Source organism: Phaethon lepturus, unplaced genomic scaffold, assembly GCF_000687285.1.
Source record: "Phaethon lepturus isolate BGI_N335 unplaced genomic scaffold, ASM68728v1 scaffold20693, whole genome shotgun sequence".
Lineage (NCBI taxonomy): Eukaryota > Metazoa > Chordata > Aves > Phaethontiformes > Phaethontidae > Phaethon > Phaethon lepturus.
The window spans coordinates 46,399-65,779 of record NW_010527249.1 but is presented as its reverse complement, the minus strand read 5'-3'; the positions used below and the strand labels follow the sequence as shown (position 1 = coordinate 65,779).

General features: G+C 36.4%; 1 protein-coding gene across 1 annotated transcript in view; it reads left to right on the top strand.

Moving 5' to 3' along the window:
* The window catches only part of BRE (brain and reproductive organ-expressed (TNFRSF1A modulator)), a gene marked incomplete at its 3' end in the record, with an annotated part of 87,553 nt that overhangs the window by 26,417 nt on the left and 41,755 nt on the right, over positions 1-19,381 (top strand). Inside the window, exon 3 of the mRNA XM_010283331.1 lies at positions 2,514-2,608. Within this exon, the coding sequence (XP_010281633.1) occupies positions 2,514-2,608 (95 nt within the window). The remainder of the gene's footprint in view (positions 1-2,513; positions 2,609-19,381) is intronic.

Below are 19,381 nucleotides of genomic sequence, written 5' to 3'. Positions count from 1 at the left end.
GAATCACTGCATGGGATATGCAGCCGACCTGAACTCCGAATTGTAGAAGTTTACCACCTCGCATATTAAACTAATAATGCCAATTTTAACTTACTGTCATACTTGAGCACTGCATATGATGATGTTCTGGGAGCTGCTGTGAGTTCACTTCATGTTTCTGTAGAACTGAAAACACTGGGGGGAAAAAGAGTTTTGTACCTGCTTGAACCTTTGTATTGTGCCCACTGTCACAGCTTTCATGAGGTTCATCCATTAATGTGGATCTGCAGAGGTGAAAACAGTTTATAGCCAATCTCACTACTCTAAGCAGAGTCTTGCAGCCACCTCATGATGTAAGGTTCTGTAATAGTTTTTCACTAATCAAATATGTATGTATAACGTAAAAATATGCAGTTATTTGATCCTTCTTTTATTCTAAGCCGCCTTTTGTAGTGTCTATGTAGATGGAGTGCAGCTCCTAGTGAGCCGAGTTGTAGCTATGTGTACTGTGTTTCGTCAACTCTATTAAGACAGGAATGCAGAGCATGAAAAGCATGCAACTAGCAAAGGCAGTATGAAAAGTGTGTGTTAAATGAGCTACTTAGCATCACATAAGAAGATGGCAAAAACATAGGTACAACTCTTTCCTTCAGAGTAGCACTGGGCTACCTAAGTCACAGACCAAGCTTTTTCACTGTGGTGTGTTCCGAGTTATTCATAACACGCCTCTTTATGAAGTAAAGCTCAGTCAAAAAGTGTATTAAGGTGCTATCTCCTTCAACGCATAACCTCAAGAGTTGCCTGCTCTGTATGTAGCAATTGGTGAGTTTGTTGTAAGCAGCCATGCATGACTTTTCTTCATATTTACTACCATTAAAAAGGGTCGCGTTATGGTGGCATAGGAACTATTCAGTGTAGTAAACATCAAATCTTCTGAATTCTTCTGAATTGCTGTATTACAGTTTAGGCAGTCTAGTAATTATTTTCTTTTACTTAATATAGATGCATTTCCTCTTGCAATTTTATGCAGTTTCCTCTAGGACTGGTGCCTGTTTTGTTCTTCTTTTAAATGGAATAAAAGATTGATTTTATGTTGACTGTGTTAGATACTTTAACTGGCAGACCTCTACTCTTTCTTGCACCCCATACTTACTTGTGCTCCTGACATTTGTGAAAGAAAGATAAGAGTGCAGACAGGAGAAACCCACCTGTGCTTTACTGAGTCACATGATCAGCGAGTTCATGATTTGGAGTGATACTTCAGTGAGTTCATTGTTTGGAATGATACTGTAGAGCATACCTACCCCAGACTGGCCGTTGGCTCATGGGTCATGAGCACTCGTCCTCTGCAAATCAATCTTTACAGCATCCTTGCTTCCAGTTAGAACCCAGTTAAGTTTACAGAATATTAGCAATTAAAATTGTCATGTTGGATGTCTTGAGATGGTGACATCACTGAGCCACCAATGTGGCTTTGTAAAGTTTGTTCAACTAATGCTTTTCTCCAGTTCTGCGTTCATAATTTTTGAAAAAACAAAGTGGTTTAACTTTCTCTGAACAGAATAGTTTATAAGGCTTACTGCACTGGTATTACTTTGCTGTGTAGATTTTGAACAAATGGTAACACATAGTAGGTACTGACTTCTTTCTTCTAGTGCCTGCTACCTCACAAATCTGCTTTATGCACAAGCTCGGAGTTATTTTTTCATATCTTCATAAAGAGGAAAGTTTTTTAAAGAGTGATTGGGAGGTAGAGAAGTAATGCTAGATACTTTTTTTTTTTTTGTCCCTTAGTTGTGGGTGTTTTTTTTAAGAGCTCACAGGCAGATGACCACCTGTTGACCTATATGAACTCTGAAGTATGTTTATTACTGAAATAATACAACCCAAATTACTTTGAACACATCAATAATTAATCGTACATCTTGTGACACTGGCAAGATGAGAACTCAGTGCCAAGCTGTGGTGAAGTGTTAGATTTTTAGTTAATTTTAGTCTCTCCATTTAAATATATAATTCTGCATTTCTCTTGGCCAGAATTTGGATAACAGGAATGGTTCCTATTGAACTGCATTTTCTTCCTTCTAAGAGTTGCAGGTAGCAAGGAGAAAAGGGAGTAAGTGCTACCAAGTTTTTAAAACTCCAGTGTTTTGAAAATCTTGATCTTAGTTTGCATTTGACATTGACTCAATATGCAAAACACAGCAATCTAAATGTGGTACTTTAAGCAGGCAACCCTCAATAGGGTTTGAATTACCATTTGCAATATGAAGCAATAATGTATTTCATGTTTCATTGCTTGCAGAGGAGGAAGAAGCTGTGCCTCAGGAATTTGACTTCATCCCCCAAAACATCTGATGCTTATCATGCATGTGAATTTTTGTAAAAATTATATGGATACATACATGAAATATATTTAATGTAGCTACCAAATTTTATATTAAAAATTAGTATCATATGCACAATGTTTTATTTATTCATTTATAAGCACATACATAAAAGTGCAAACAATGCTTTCATTTATTACTTTTCAGGGGATATAATTTTCAATGCTCACTACCCTGACCTGCCACCAGATTTTATCTTTGGAGAGGATGCTGAATTTTTGCCAGATCCTTCTGCCTTGCATGTAAGTACTTCACTGTTTGAGAACCTTATACCATGCAAAGAAAATTGGCTTTTTTAGCATAGCTTCAGGAATAGGAATCTGCTAACGATGCAAAATAAAAAAAAAACCACAAAACCTTTTATCTCACTGTTATGTGCGTATAAACATTGTCTTCTAATGTGATTGAAAGTTGAATCCATAAATGTAGGGTTTTTTTTTTAAGATTTTAATTGAGACAAGATGATATTTACAATAACTATTCAGAGTATCTTTAGAAAGATGTCTTTTTAGTATCTGACCATCCTAAAAGATCTGTTTCAACAAAAAGGATTGCTCAGTTGTATCTTTAAAAAGCATTTGGTTTTGAGAAAAAGTAGCATAATGTCATGTAGTGATGCTGATTTTTGTTTTCCCGTGAGGAAGGATAAAATCAGGTTGTATGTTGTTGAAGCCACTGTCTCAAAGAAAGGTACCTACTCACATGTGGTAATGTTACCATAAAGACAAAGAAATGCCCTTTTAAAAGGCGTGAAGGGTAAAAATTAACTTAATGTAAAAATATTTTTACACAGTCTTATTACTATAGAAGAACAAACATCACAACCTGAAACCAGGCATTTTGTTCACTATTTAAAATTAGCCTCAAGCAGTAAAGCTTTGTTTGAAGAAGCTAACAATAGTTATTTTTAAAAATACCTCTCCCTTTCAGAAGTTACTATGTTACTGAAGCCATATTAAGGTATTTTGAAACCCAGAGTGTTTTTCTCTTTTACTCTCCCCTTCTCTTTGGGCTCCATTCTGCTGCCTTTGCAGAACTGCAGCCTTGTTTATGGGTCAACAGTATCATTTGTCAATAGGGTTTGGGCATATTTTTTCCAATGAGTGTCCAGTGCCTGTGGTTATGGTGCAGAGTTTAGTGACTGTGTCAGAAAAGTATGCCTTTGCCAGAGAGCTCTACTGTAATTCCTGCTCGGTCACCCACACAGTAGGTCGTGATCTCACTTGTTTTTTTCCTCAATATTTTCAGCATTTATTAGAAAGCTGACCCAAAAAACAATCGATACTTTGAATACCCTTTATTTTATAGGCTACCTGTAAGGGTGTATGGGAATCACTGGCACAAACAGGCACCTGGGAAATGTGTTTTAATTTAACTTCTTCTGGTGCAAAGTCTTGCTAGAGGAGAGGCTCTTTGCATGATCCTCTCCTAACAGCGTCTCCTGTGCTTTATCAGCATGTCTACAGTGCAATTGGGTGATTTCATCAGGTATGGGAGCTCCTAAAAGTCAGTCAGAGGCTGTTGTGCTGTGCTGTTAAGTTTTGGGGTACAGGTGTCATGGGAGAAGAATGTGAGGCAGTGGCCACAGAATTGAACGTGTCCTTCACACGTGACGAGACAGATGTGTCGGGTTTTGTTTTTAGCTTTATTCATTTCATTTTAAGTTATGTTGAAAAACTACACAATCTTAAAAAAATGGTTTTAATAATTACTTTTAGCATACCCAACAGAGTTTTTAAAAGGTGAATATCTTATTTCCTTGCTTCCCCTGGTCACTTTGTGTTAAGATCACAAACTCCTGTGGGAAGGAGGCATGGTGCAGCTGAATAGCTGTTTTGTTAGGCATGTTTATAGAAAAGGTTTGACTTTATATGACAACTCTAGAATTGTTTTCACACTGTTATTTACCAGTTGTCCTATTCTTCTCTTTTTCTGTTTTGTTGTTTCACAATCTTACAACCTCCTGAGAAATATTCATACTAGCAATCACTTTCTGCAGCTGATGTTAAAGGAAGAGGAGCAGTTTTTACTGTGCTGGAAAGCTGAAATTAATAACAAATAGCACATACAATTTAATTTTAATATTAAATTTAATATTTAAACCAGATATTAAATAAAGATAATTTGGGGCATCTTGCAGAAATGCCGTTCAGATGGAGTGTGATATGGTGGTGTATGTGAAAAGAAGTCACTAGCACTAGTGATCCACAAGGAACCTGCAAGGATAAAAACATCCTTAGTTTTTTTTCTTTCTTTCTTACATTGTTCATTAATGATGCTTCTTTTGGGGGTGTTGTGTTTGTTCTGTCTAAGCACAGAACACGCTTTCCATCCTCTTCATTGGAAAGTGGCTTGAAGAGCCTTACTCCTTGATGCATAATGAGATATTAACCAGCCTACTTACAAATTAATGAAAAACAAACCAAAAAGAATTTTGCAAGCCAACAGCTTTCCTTTGGTCATTATGCCTTGTTACAGTATTCACTATGTAAATGTAACCTTTTTTGATCAGGTCCTTGGTCATTCTCCTGCAGTCCATACTGATGTTATCAGAGCATGTTATCTCCACCTTGCAGCTATCGTCTATATGATGTATTTTTGCTTTGACGTTTGCCTTTTAATGTTCAACATGGTTTGCAGAGTTTTTCTTCAGAATGTAACTTTAACAGTAATTTGCCTATTATGTTAAGCATTTGAATAACTCCCTTTTTTCCGCAGATCTCAGAGCTGTTTAACAAAGATAATTTTGATTGAGTTCTAAGATATTAGCGGAATTTTTTTAATGTGTTAACATGGCTTTCTACTGACTATAAGTAAAAAATAAATCAGCACATTGAGTGCAATTTAACGCTCTTAATCTTGAGCAATCTTCAGATACTTTTGATGCAACAGTTCCTGGCAATCAAAACAGAATCTACCATTCACAAAAGCATGTAGATGGTGTTAAATGAGGAGGACAGTCTCTAAGTAATACGTGCCACCAGATCTGTGGGAATTCTGACACTGAGCCTTCCTGCGCTGCTTGCATCTGCTCAAGTGTCTAGTTTTCCAAGCAGAAGTCATCACATGCTGTTACGTGGTTTGAGTCAGGCATTATGCTTAGCTTAAAATGAGAACCAGGTACTCCAGATTCCTCAAGCTCGCGTGGCTGTAATAGAGGCTGTCAGTAGACCTCCCTGAAGACATTTGAATGGCTGTGCTGCAGATCGCTTCAGTCGCTCCTTCAGTTTCCATGGCCCTGGGCAGACCTTCAAGTTAGGTTTTCACCTAAGCGCAGTAACAGGTGTTCAGTTAAGCAGCTGTTAGCCAGACAGCTACAACAAGATTCCAGAAATACTGCATTTTAAAAAGTAAATGCTATAGGTGAATACTTCATACTGTCTTTTTTTTCCCCAAAGAATTCCTAAATGTCTGTGTTTCAGCAGTGAGGTGCTATGTTGAGCACTCTTGTTGCTATAAGCGGTGGTAACCAACTGCTTGGTTAAACTGGTATTGCAGTTGCAGAATCAAGTTGAAAATGCTTGTGAAACTCAGCTTTACTTCTATGTCTTGCACAAATATTAAAGTCACTTCAGGTTGAGTCTCAAGTTCAGAACTGCAAAGTATCGGCTTTGTTACATGTCTTACCAGAAGTAGTTACTCTGCTAGTTGCAGGATCTGACTGTGCATGTTCTGAACCTCTAGAATGATGTAGAAATTGAGGAGCAACTAAACAGAGGGGCAACTGTTCCTTTTATTTTGATTTGTCATAGAGTTTTAATTACAGTCAGAGGACTAAATTCTTTAGGTTGGTAATGCTGTTCATGCTCAAAGCATTATTAGGAACAAACATTTATTTTTAATTTTCATTAAAAATGTCCTCATCTATCATATGCATTTGATACTTGTGTGTATAGTATGCGTAAATAAAATCAGCTTCTCAGAATGTAAATAGAAAAGTTCTTCCCTGCTCTAGTGTTTATTCATTTTGGATGACAAGTATTGGAAATGTATTTTAAAAACAACCTATGATTCACTCCGTTCTGATTAAAAATTCAGTTGGCACAAAACAAGATTAGTGATTGTGTACGGATGAGATTAATTTGGAGCTCATTACAATGACGCCAGTTTGTGTAACAAGAATTGTTTGTTATGTTAGCCTAGTTGATTGTTAATGTAAGCCAGGTAATAACTGAAGTGCTTATGCAAAATGTTAACCCCATTTTTCCAATGATTTTGAAGTATAATTCTGTTTGGCAAAGGCAAGGCAGTAGCATTATATGCAAGCTAACTGCCAGTTTAAGGATTTGGAATTTTTAGCATCCTATTTCAGGTCTCTACCTAGTCTCTCCAGAATTATTCTGCCCACCCATTGTTATCAAAAAGGCTGCATGAGCCTTAGTGAGGATAGAGGCAAAAGGACATTACCATTTCTTGAAACCCAGTAATTGTTGAATATGTCCTTGTGGGCTAGTATATATGGGAATGCTTAGAGCTGCATTCACATGGGAGCAGGGCTTTGCCATCATGGAACTTCAGAGCATGGGCCACTGTGGTTCTCATGCCAGTACGTAACGTTGGGAAGATTGTCTCCCCTTTTCTAGTTGTTAATACTGAGTACAGATTTCAGTCATTGTGGAGTTGATTCAGGAATTGTGCTACTCAAGTGTATCGGCTGTCATGCTCTGTATCTTGTGTAGAGCAATGTTTATTTTAAGCTCTCGTATTTGTAGTTCTTAGATTCCACATTTGTCATTTGGCTACATGATGACTGTCATGAAGGCTGTATTGTTTTCTGTGGCTGTGTTCAAAATCTTAATCATTATTACTGTCAACTTGCTGAGTTAGCTTTTAATGAGTAGTGAAGAGATCCTTTAAATATCTCTCTCTTCTGCAATTGTTCCTCATTTACAGTCAGGTGCATGAGGCAGATGTTTAACAGCATCAGTTATTCCTGTGCTCACAGTAGCTACAAAAAAGCCTAAACACCCCTTATATTAGCTAATGCCATTTAAACTATTTTGTTCTAAAAAGTCTGGCTGTTGTATTAATGGCAAAGATGCAGGCATTATGTGTTCTAGTATGAAAGCCCCTACATAAGGTCAATGTGCACAATGGCTTTCAGAATTTGACTGTAAAGTCTTGGTGGTTGATTCTCTTTGTCTGGGAAAGCGTGAGGATAAGTTCAAACTATTTTAGCATTACTATCTCTTCTGCTTGCTCTATTTGGGATGGCAGCAGCACATTTCATTCTTGGACCCCTAACCTACCACTCTTCAACTGAAACCAAAATAATTTAAGGCTTTCAGTATAACGGGGAATTTAAGTGAAACAGAATGCATTTTATTAGAAGGGTTTTTTTAAGTTATTTGAACTTCTTTATATTCACATTTTTTATGTTCACTTTTCATTCATGTCTTGACTTTATACGTCAAAATGTGTTTTGATTATTTATAATCCGGTGCTATTTACTGTTTAATTTTCTAAAACATGGATTCTGAAAACTTTATTCCTGTCTTTCTATATTGATCCTACCCATGTGTATATATAGGGGATGTATGCATTTGTGCATATATATACACACACATATATCTGGTAGCCTTTATATAAGGTTAGGTTCTTTACATGCATATGGTCACTGAGGCGTTGCTGAGGTTTGTCTAGTACGGATAGGCAGTGGTAACAAAGTCACATTTTATACAATCAGAAGAGTAATTTAATTCAGGAAGTTAACCAGCAGAAGAACCTTTTGGCTGGTATTGTTGTCATTTATAGCACACATTTTTGTCTGTGTTTTCAAACAATAGAGCTATGCCAGTGCAACGTTCCTCTTTAGGCCGGACCTGAAAAAACCTAATTTTGAATGTATCATGGTCTGGTTTTGGTGTCTGAGTTCCACATAGTTCCCCCAGGTAATCCACATTTGTTTCTTTGACCCAGCTAGGAAGTGGTGTCATAAACCAGGCACAGGTTTTCTGCCCTTTATTTTTCCTGTGCCTTGTACAGGGTTTAAAATGAGAAGTCCCCAAAAGAGGATTCTGGCTGGGAATCCTCTCCTGGGGTAGACTGGCCGGCTTGACTACAGCCCATGTGAGGCCAGCATTCAGAAGGTCCTTCTGAGAAGTCATACGGTGCCGACAGTGAGTGTTAGGATTGTCCGTGTAGCCATGTGGGTAAAGATGAAGCCTACAAAAACAGTTCAGCAGAAAGAATTCAAGGGAGATGACAGAAAACAAGTTTTTCCTATCATCTTTCCATGTCCCTTCCTTCAAGGCCTTTTTACATTGGGAAATTACTCATTTTTCTGCTTGTTTTAGTCTTCTGAATTTCTCTTCTAGCCTTTCCCTTTTATTTTTCCACTTTGTCCACAATTGTTAATATTTACAGGGCTGAGAGGGCATTAGCTACCTTGTATTAGTTTGTAATTTTCTATTCATGTAAAATCATTGTATATATTTACCTCACTTTTTTTTCCAGAATTTCATCATTTCCTAGCACAGTTTACAAAACTTGACTTTCCATCTCAAAGTGTAAGTAGAAGAGAATATGCTGAGGTCAGAAGTTCTGCTTTAGTTAATCACAATGTTTTGCCAGGACCTTTTGTCTAGCAAATCCAGGAATTAAAAAAAAAATCCACGGTTTGATACTATTTATTTAATTTTGAGGGAAAATACTTGAAGAAAATATCTGATAAGCCAGGGAGTTTTACCTTTCTTGCTTAAATCTTTCTAGTGTAGAATGCAAAATTAATTCCATTAGTTCTCTGAAGGGCTAGGGTTTCCTTTCATTTTTTGGGACAAGCTACTCTGATAATGCAATTTTTCCCTAGAATATGGAAAGTCTAGAATATTAGCTCTTAAAATACAGTATTTCAGTCGAGAAAATACTAGGTTTAGGAGAACGTTAGGAATATGTATGGATCTTTTGGTGAAGGATGGCAAAGTGGGAGAAAATGTTTTTTCTGCCATACTAACTATAATATATAAATACATTAACACATTTAGGCTTATGTATTATACTACATCATATAGGTAACATACCTGCTTTGCAGGAAATAAAGACCTTGCTAGTGGTAAGGGTGGTATAATGAATTCCATCATCTCATTGACTTTCAAGTCATTGTTAGTTTAAACCAAAAATATAAAGTTGGATATCCCAAGCTGGACATATGGAAGCAGAATGTCTTTTATTTGGAAGTTTGAGAGCGCAATAATAATGTTGATATTGATAATTCTTTAATAAGAACCAGCAAACTAATAATGTAGCTATATGACTATTTTTTGATTCCGATAATTAAAATATAATTATACTTTACTTGAGCAATATTTTATTAAAATTTGGAAAAGAATTATTATTAGAGAAACTGGCAGAAAATTAAAGGATTCTGGCCCTGATGTTTAATAGTACTGGCACAATACACTCCGCTTCCTCATAAGAACTGTAGAACAGTAAGAAATGGCTTGGCTTGAAGGCAACAGCTTGTTAGCTTTCTAGAAACATGCTTACAAGGTTTTTTCCTTTTTTAAAAAAAAAAAAAAGAAAATATCAAATCTAGCACAGTCTTCCTGAATTGAGAATACAGTTAAATTCCGTGTGGTATGCCCATTGAATTCAAGATGTTGAGCCATGATAATTCATTTTTCTGTGGAGAAAGTTGGTCACTGCTTATTAATATGCAAGCAGAACAGACTTCTAAATTAACTGATCACAGTAGGTCAGTTAGAAATAAGCATTCTGTCTGATAATGCAGTTTCATATTTATTAAATTCTAGACTGTGAATTCTGTTATAATTTAGAACTGTACTTTTCTCCAATGGGATTAGTTTAAGTTTCGGATCCTGCAGGTTCTTTCCTTCAGAAGTTGTTACTGGGGCAAAGAAATGTCTTTGCATTCAGGGTAATTTTCAAAGGATCTAGCCGTTTCCCTCAACGGACAAGGGCACAAGGTATGTTTTGTTTTCTTTTTACTGGTCTGTTTCCACCTGCATTTGTTTCAAAACCTCTGTTTTACTCATTCTTTATGTGCTTTTATGTCTGCGATTCCTTGATATCTTCCATCTCAGATCCTCAGGCATTATCTGCTCTTTTTTAAAGATAACTACAGAAATACACCTCAAATTTAGTCAACATCTTGTGTCTTGTTTGCAGTATTAGTGTTCATACACTTTCACGTGAATTTTGCCATATACCAGTCTTCCCATTTGCATAAAAGAAGCACATAAGTGATCTTTTCTTATACTGCTTTTTTGAGAAGAGATAACTAATTTACATTAATTTGTCTGGTATAGTTGTGAAATAATTTTGAATTCCAGTGTCGTATGATTTATACAATGGTATTCTGTAAATGTTTTCTTTAGAGTCTGTATTTTCAAGGCCCTATAAACTCTCTTGTAGTACTGATGTGAAAATAAAGATGTAAATACTGCTTGGCCAGTGATATATTGATTTTTAATTCATGGGATTTGGGGAGAGTTAAAAATGGTTAGAAGAAAACAGTTCTGCCTGTGCCACCCAACAATAAATGCTCAAGGGATGCTAGTGAACACTGTCTAAAACATTAGTTATGAAGGTCCTGCCTCTTTGCTCTAGATAAAGTTACTTGTTTTGACAGGAAAGGAAAAACCCCAAGAACTGTTAACAGTGAAAGACTTGCTATTTGAAAAGGGACTCTTGAGGTAAAGCATTAACATTGAGCCAGTGGTCTGTTCTTTGGTCCGCTGACGGTCTAAGGAGTTGGGGCCTGTTCACACTACCATCAGTGCGTGATGAGTAAGTCTTTAGGTTGAAGATGCATGTGCATATGTCTTGTTGGAATTAATCTTGTCTTCATGCTTTATTCCTTTTACTTGCCATGACTAATTAAATATGTACACCTTTGGTAACAGACTCCCAAGGGGAAAAATGCTGTGTACTCATGTGGATTAACTAATGATTAGTGCACTGGATTCCCTATCCCAGGATTTGTACGTGCTTTGTAAGGGGGAATAAAGAAATTTTTTCTTAGAACAGGTAAAGGTACCACCTGCTTTCTGAGAGAGGTGTGCTGGGAGGTCTGGTAGGGAACAAAACTTGCTCTAATCCCTTAGCAAAGTAGGACAAGAAATACTTATTCATGCCAAGTCTTTAGGAGATAAATTAGATAGTATTGTACTCTCTCTCTCTTTTGATAGTAGGCAGTTGCAGTTTTTAAGGGTCTTATTATCCTGTAAGAGAGCTCTGTGGGAGAAACAGGCAGACTTTTTCAGGAGGAATGCGCAACTTAAAAATGCTTTTCTGGGCTCAGCTTCAATTTCTCCATCTCCAAAGCACCCTTAACATACAAAGATCAGCTATCTTTTAATTGGTCCTACAGCAGGGCATAGGAGTAATTTGTAGTAACCTTTGGAAGTTGAGTTCACCCCTTTTTTGGGGGAATGGTACTTGAAAGGCAGTGGTGCATTTATTCTAGGTGAATGCAGTGTGTTCTCTGTGTGTCGTATTTGCTGGGTTTCAATGATCCCATACCCAATTGGTATGGGATCATTATTCAAGAATCACTGTGTGTGGCCGGTGGAAGTAAAGAAGGAAAATAATTTTATACAACATGTAAGGTGCTTTTCTGAAAGCAGAATTTATTTCTTGGTATGCTGTTTTCCTGCTTTGTATTTTCATGCTAATTCAAGGCCTTCAGGTATTTGAGATTTCTGCTAAGCATTTATAAGATATTGTAATTTCTACATCCAGTTTTCACAGCTTCTCACTAAAACTAAAAAATAAAATAAATACTGACTGTCCCAAGCTTTGCTTTATGCAAACTTTTTATCTGTTACACATAATAGCTGGTAGAGCACAGAAAGTCTGTAAGGTTGTATTTGCCATGATGAAAGTGCTCCTGAGTTGAACTGTTTTTATGAAATGTTACATTTTGATGTTTGCTTGTGCCCAAAAATGATCATTTCAAGCAGATCACTCCAGAAAGTTGTTCCAGTGGTGCTTTGAGGGAGGGGGATATGTAGAACCTGTGAAAATAAGATGACAAGTAGATAGCATGTAGGTTTACAGTGATTGATTTAAAACTGCAGCCTGTAGGATGTTTAAGTGCTGGCTGCTAAGAAACTGAAGCCTTTGAAGTTGTTGTAACACTCCAGCCCTGCAAATACTGTGAAAAATATCTGTTGATAGAAAGATGTGAGCATATGGCAGATAATTATCCTGTGCCTTTTTCTGTGAGCAATTTCCCCATGGTAGCCCATGAAGACTATAGCAAAGCAGGGACTGAAACCAGATATCCCAGTTTCTACGCAAATGCTGTAACCACTGGACCCATGTCTCCTCTGTGTTTATATGAGCTTAAGTGTGATCTTTCTCATGTCAGGTAAAAACTTAGATTGCTACTGATTGTAAGCCACTGTAGGATGCAAAATTTGTGCATGTGGTGTGCAGAGATATAAACAAAATGCAAATCTGTACTTACATTATTCGTTATGGTAATTCTGGATGAAAGATTCTATAGAAATTATCACTGTTATGGGCTTGGGAGGTTTTGTTTACTGACATTTTCTTGTGAAAGTTAATTTCTTGCTTAGAAATATAAAAGTACACTAACTTAAAATAAGATCTTGCTGTTGTTTCCTGTAGTATAGCCAGGAAAAACAGTTACAATCTGTCTTCTTTAAAATCACATTCCTGGAAGATATTCTGGCAACCTGGATATTTAAACACATTTCAAAAAAAAAAACAAAAAAAAAAAAAACAACTTCAGATCAATTAGAAATTTTTATCATATTTTCTTTCTGATAGCGTAGAATTACAGTTTGCTGCAGACATTGCCTGGAGTTATGAAATAAGCAGTAATCTGTGAAGGAGGCTATGAATTAGGATCTTATGAAACAGGAGGTGCATTATGTTCTAAAAAAGGGCAAATAGGTAATCATGGACGTTGAGTAGTTTGGATAGGTTCTTGATTAGGTTTTTGGAAGGATAAAGGAAAGACTGCAAAGCACAGAATGTTCCAGAACAAAACTTAACTTTTGGCAAAGAAACGACATTTGAATAGTATGGCTACTTTGGAAAGCTAAATTCTGCATGTCTCTGCTAGCAGGGCTGGGAAGCTATTTCGTGGGGGTTTTTCACTTGCCTCACCTCTAAGAAGATCTCATTAAAACTGATACTGTCTGGCTGCAAATTTTCTTTGTCTCTTTTTTGAAATCCAGTTGGTGTCATTGCTTTTCATTTAAATGAGTTACTGTTGAAATGGCTTAAACTGTACTCTGTGGGTGGCCTAATACCATCTTTACTCTGCCTCTTTATACACACTTCAAGTGAATTAATTTTCTCAACACTTTGCTCATGTTATCAGACTGCTTGCTCACTCTGCAGCCAACTCCTGTCAGGAGACAGGATCAAGAGTCAGGGAATTTGAAGGTTGATTTTGCACCCCAATAAAAATCTGTGGGGTTATACTTCTTAGTGAAAATTATACTCTTTGGTGAGCTTGTTTAAATTAATATCTGACAGATCTTCAGAACAGATCGCCTGAATCACTTTGGATTTCTTCAATGTAGACACAGTTTAATGGATGCCTATGGTCTACTAGTCTCTGTATAATAACTGAATATTATTTTTCTATTTGTATTACCACAGAGAGTGAGGTGGAGGGCAAAGTTAGTGAATGTACATGCTATTGCTTAATTACTCCAAGGTCTGGGTAACTATTTTCTCAAAGACCTTTCCCTGAAACTTAGCCCAATAATGAAATAAATTAGCAATTGCCACAGAAGAATATTCAACTTCCTTGTGTTGAATTGCTTACTTACAGATAGGTAAATAGTTATTGGCCATCTTCTGCGTGACAGTAGCTACAACTGTGTGGGCAACAATGCTTCTGGAGTCTCATCTTAATCCCATGGAAGTTCTTGTTGCATTACTTTTCCTGTAGACCATTTTGAATTCATTCCCTAACTGGAAAAATGGGGATTAGCCAGTCAACATAGATAACATCACCAGGGTTTTGCATCAAGAAGACAATACATAGTCTTCGGATGCTACTCAATCTGCTACTAAAATAAATTGCTTAAGATGAGATTTACCTTTTTAGAAAATGAAAGTTACGCAAGTTGTGGTACGGCCAAGCCAAAAGCCAATTAAAAGGTTCAAATTAAGATCTAAAGTGTGGAGTTGTTCCTAGTTTTAGGAGAGATTGGAGGGACATGCTAGCAGTGTCTAAGCAGAAGAGAATTGTTTAACTGAACCTCCATCTCTGTGCTCGGAAATGACAGGTAAGTTCTTCCATGATATGCTGAAAAAATGATAACATTAAAAACAGCCATAACCAGTCTGAGATGGGCATGTAAGCCTTCAAATGAGATGAGCATGAAAGCAGAACTAGTTGCAGATGCACAGTTTAAGTTGACTCATGCTTGTATATTGTTGTACACTGGGCCATTTTCAGTCTAGCTGGCTAACTTTTGAGTAACTTAAAGAGTTTGCACTGCAGAGTTCACTTAAAGATATTTGTTGGCAAACAAGACAAGGAATTGTATCCAAGTCTAGATTTCTTTATTTTAAATGCATTAGTGATTGTTCCGTAAAATTTTATTATGGAAAGTCTGCAGAAATCTCATTTCAAATTAGAAAAGATTTATTGAGTGAAATATTTGTGTTAGTCTGTTACTACCCCAGTCAGTGTGCTCATTTTTTTAAATAAAATTAATTTTAATGGCAATTTTATAGCAATTTCAGATTAAAAAACCCTCTAGTTTCAGCAGGCATGTGATTTTGACAAAATTATGTGAATGAAGGAGGTCAATTTACTGTTAAAGGGACACTACTTATTAACTAAAGTGACAAATCCTTGCATGTTCTTAGAAGAATCATTATAATGCTGAAATTGTAGCGATTAAGACATTCTACAAGGGATCAACTTGATAAATACTGCTTTAGTTAGGTTTCAACAGTGGGTGTTACAGGTAGTTGCTTGCTTTTGTCTTTTGATTTCAAAAATAGAAGGAAGGTTAAAGAAGGTACTGTTTGAAACCGAGAACAATGTAGCATGTATTTTGACATACTGTTGAAATTGAATCATAATAAAATGGTTTAAAAGTATTTTCAGGTGAATGAACCTAGTGCTTAGGACAAATAGGCAACACTTAACGATATGTATAAAGATATTTTGTACATAAATATGTCATTGTATTCAGAAGTGTTTGTTAAGATCTATAAATTTAGATCTGAAAATAACAGCGCTTCTGCAAAGTCAACAAAAAGGCTAGAAATGTAATGGCCAATTGCCAAATAACAAGCACTAGAATAATATAATTCTAAAGTTATAAATTAATGTTTATTTAAGTAAGAACTTGTGTTACAGAAAATTTGTGTAACCATTGTGTATTTACTCTTTCACCAGTGAGAATCCATTATAATTGATGTAGGTACTGGGTGGGTAGTTTAATTTTTCTCCAGGTGATTTGTTTTTATAACCAGTTCATATTGTGTTTGAATCTTTAGCTACTGAATGAAAGGTATTTAGTAAAGATCCTACAGTCAAATAATTCATTTTAATTCCTGTAACTTTAAGGCAATACAGCATAAACACTGTTTTGAGGCAGTGTTCTTTGCAGAGAGCAATATTCTTGCTGCATGCTGGACAAATGACAATGGATTTCCTCTTGCTCTTTTTTTGTTCTGTAGTGTAATGTTATTTAAAAAACAAAAGGTTCGGTTGCATTTAGGTCAGTTATTAAAATATTGTTGGTCATTTCCTTTGACAGAACATTTCTATTGTGTTATACCAATGTCATTAGGAGGAAAGGTTATTCCCACTTGTCTGGCTGATATCAATACATACTGGCATATTACATCCTCTGGCTTTCTGGAAATGCTTTATTTGAGCAGCAGCTTGGGAACAGGAAATTTAAGGTTATACACAGTCTAGTTTCAGACTGCATGATACAAAATGTGTTTCCTAGAAGACACTATCTACCTGACATTCTCTAGTATTTTGTAGAATCGAGTAAGCTTAAATGGGTTCAAGGTGGGAATAAATTTTTACCAGCTCTAGATGGCAGACAAGGTAGAACATGGCTTTCAGTCACTCTGTAGTATGTATTTGCGGAACTTACGTGAACCACGTTAGTATCTCACCCATTCACCAATTACTCTGGAATATAGTTTACCTTTTAAGATATGGCAGTAATGATATTCCCATATAATAGTGTTCTTACTGTTTAGGAGGAAAACAAAAAAACAACACTCTTACTCCAAGCCATGGTCAAACGTGGAGTTTGTGATACTGTGGTGGGTTCTAAAGGCAGAGGTTCAACGATGGTATCTTAGCCGTGCTGGGCAGCTCTTTCTACCAGAATCATAGTCAGCAGGAGAGTAGGAGTGCTGTCTAATCCTGTAACTGTTCATTGAACTGTTCATTCAGCCATGCAAAACAAAGCAAATCGTGATCAGCCGTTATGTCCTGTTGTGTTTCTTAAGCTGAGACTGTCAGTCTTGGGTGAATCTGTAAATGATGTAAAGATCAGGTATTTTTCAAATCTGTACTGTAGAGGTAAGTGTTCCCCTAAGTGCTCCATGCACACTCTAAGATTTGTAAGTTTTTCTTTTATCAAAGCAAGAACATCTGTGTTTCTGAAGGATGAGAGCACCACCTTCCAAAACTCTTGCCCCCAACTATTTTCTTTACGTGTGACAGAAATGTATGTTTTTCATCCTAATCATGGGAATGAGTGATGTGTAGACAGTTAATGCAGCACTACTAGCCATAGCCAATCGTGAATCATGTTGCTGAGAGTCATGACAGTTGTCTAAAAACCATGTTTCTGAGATGGAAAAAGGATTGTATTTCTAAATTGTATTTCTTTTCTTTTCCTCCCTTTTTTGCCTGTACGTAGGTAGTGCATACACAGATTCTTCGCCTCTCTGGTAGCTGTTAACTTAAATGAGAAGGGGTAGAGGGGATGGGTAGAATGTAGCTGGGGTTCTCGTAAAATTGATCCCCTTCAGGACTGGGGACTTCAGGAAAAACATGTGGTAAGATTTGAGATAAAATTGCCTTAGTAAACATTATTGGGTTTTTTTTCTCCAAAAAAGCAAAATTTTCAAGGAAGGAATACATATTTCATATCACTTTCACTGACAAATGAGATTTGTATGTTTTAAGTGATGATACTGAAAATGAGAAATTAACTTTGGTAACATCGTAATATATATGACTTCAGAGGGAAACAAGTATAAAGCTGTGGAAGAGAAATGCTTGATGTATTAAGCCATCATACACATATACTGAAGTCTGTATAAGACCATTCCATGCTTTTATACATTTCCATTCCATGAACTGCAGTCATGAGAGATAATAAAAATTATAAGCTTTTTTAATGGAAATAGCCACATAGTTAGAGATTAGGCTACAAGTAGATTTCATTGTAGAGCTGAAGGTATGGTGCCTGGTGAATAATTGATTTAGCTTTCTATCTGCCTTTCCAGAGTATCGTAAGACAAAAGTTGTACGCAACTCTAATTTCTTTTCAGGACAGAACTATGGTGTCTTACCTTGATAAGATCGCCTGTTTCAGTCAGCTTTTTGTAAACCTCTTCATAGAATCAAAAAGTAGCTGATGTTGCAAAGAACCTTTATTGATCATCTAGTCCAGTCCCCCTGCCTGGGCAGGTTCAGATAGAGCAGACTGTCTCTCACCCTGCAAGAGACACAACCACCTCTCTGTGCAACCTGTTCACTTGTATTTACTAGTTTTGGTATTACACAAAATATGAATAGCTTGTATATTTTAAGGGACATGTTTTTTATCCAGCTTCATTCATTTACTTAACCTAGGTTAAGAAATGTAATTTTTTGTGTGTTTGAATACAAAGCAGTCTTAAGATAGCAACTTCAAAGCACAGAAATACTTTCTGTTCTTTCATTGTAGAAAACAATGCATACCAAAGCAATCTTTCCACTGAAGAAGTAAAAAAGGGCTAATGCTTTTTTTGTCCTTGTGGAAGAATATAAATGATGCATATAATTTGTTTATGAAATGTCTGCAACTTCCAGGACAAAAGTAACCACTTGAGTTCAGATATAAGTAATTTTCTTTCACGATACTATATTGTATCTTCACTTAGTTGTAAAATACAGACATCTTTGCCAGTTCTGAGGATCTTAATGTTAACTCTACAGCCTGTGCAATTTAAAATCCACTTGCACTTAGTTTGTTGTCATATGTCTGTGATATACAGAAATACAGGACAATTTTGCTTATACTTAAAGCTGACCAAAAGCCACATGACTATGTTAACATGCCCTGAGCTTGTATCAAGAAGACTTGTTGAGGACCTAAGTACAAAGCATGTGGGCTTTTGCATCAGAACTGTCTCATGTCCTATCAGCATGGAGTACAGCATGAGTTCTCATCTGCCCTTAAGAGATCCATTCTAGATCAACCAGATGTAGGCAAGCAACACTGATCATGTTAGGTATGGTTTGTAACACAGAATATCTTCCTGAATAAAACTTACTGTGCATGGAAGACTGCTCTAAGCCAATGTTAGAGTAGTTAAACTGAGAGATTACATTGCTATGTGCTACTGACACAGTTCTCTTCATTGTATTAACACTTTTATTTCTGTCAGCTGTGTTTCTTGATATACAGTCAACTTGTAATAAAAACTTCTGACAGGCACATTGAAGAGACTTGTGTATGGGTGGCATTTGTGTTAAGGTGATGAGTCAAGGTAACTAGTGAAGAAGACAGTCAAGGTGAAGTAAAGCAGAAGGTTGAGGCAACAGAAGAGAACTCATTTCCTCCATCGCTGTCAATACTGTATCTACTAATTGAATAATGGAGCAGAGTAGTTTCTGTAGTTGGTGTTAATTTGGCGTATTAACTTGGCTGACTGCTTTTTGAGTCAGATACTGTGCAGGGTTGTACTTACCTGATCCCTGTACATTTGATATTGGTTTTAATTTTCCTAAATTCAAACCTTTTGAGTTCTTAGGTGCAACAGTGTAATTTTAGGGAAGAATGGAATGGTAATTTGGGCCTATCTAT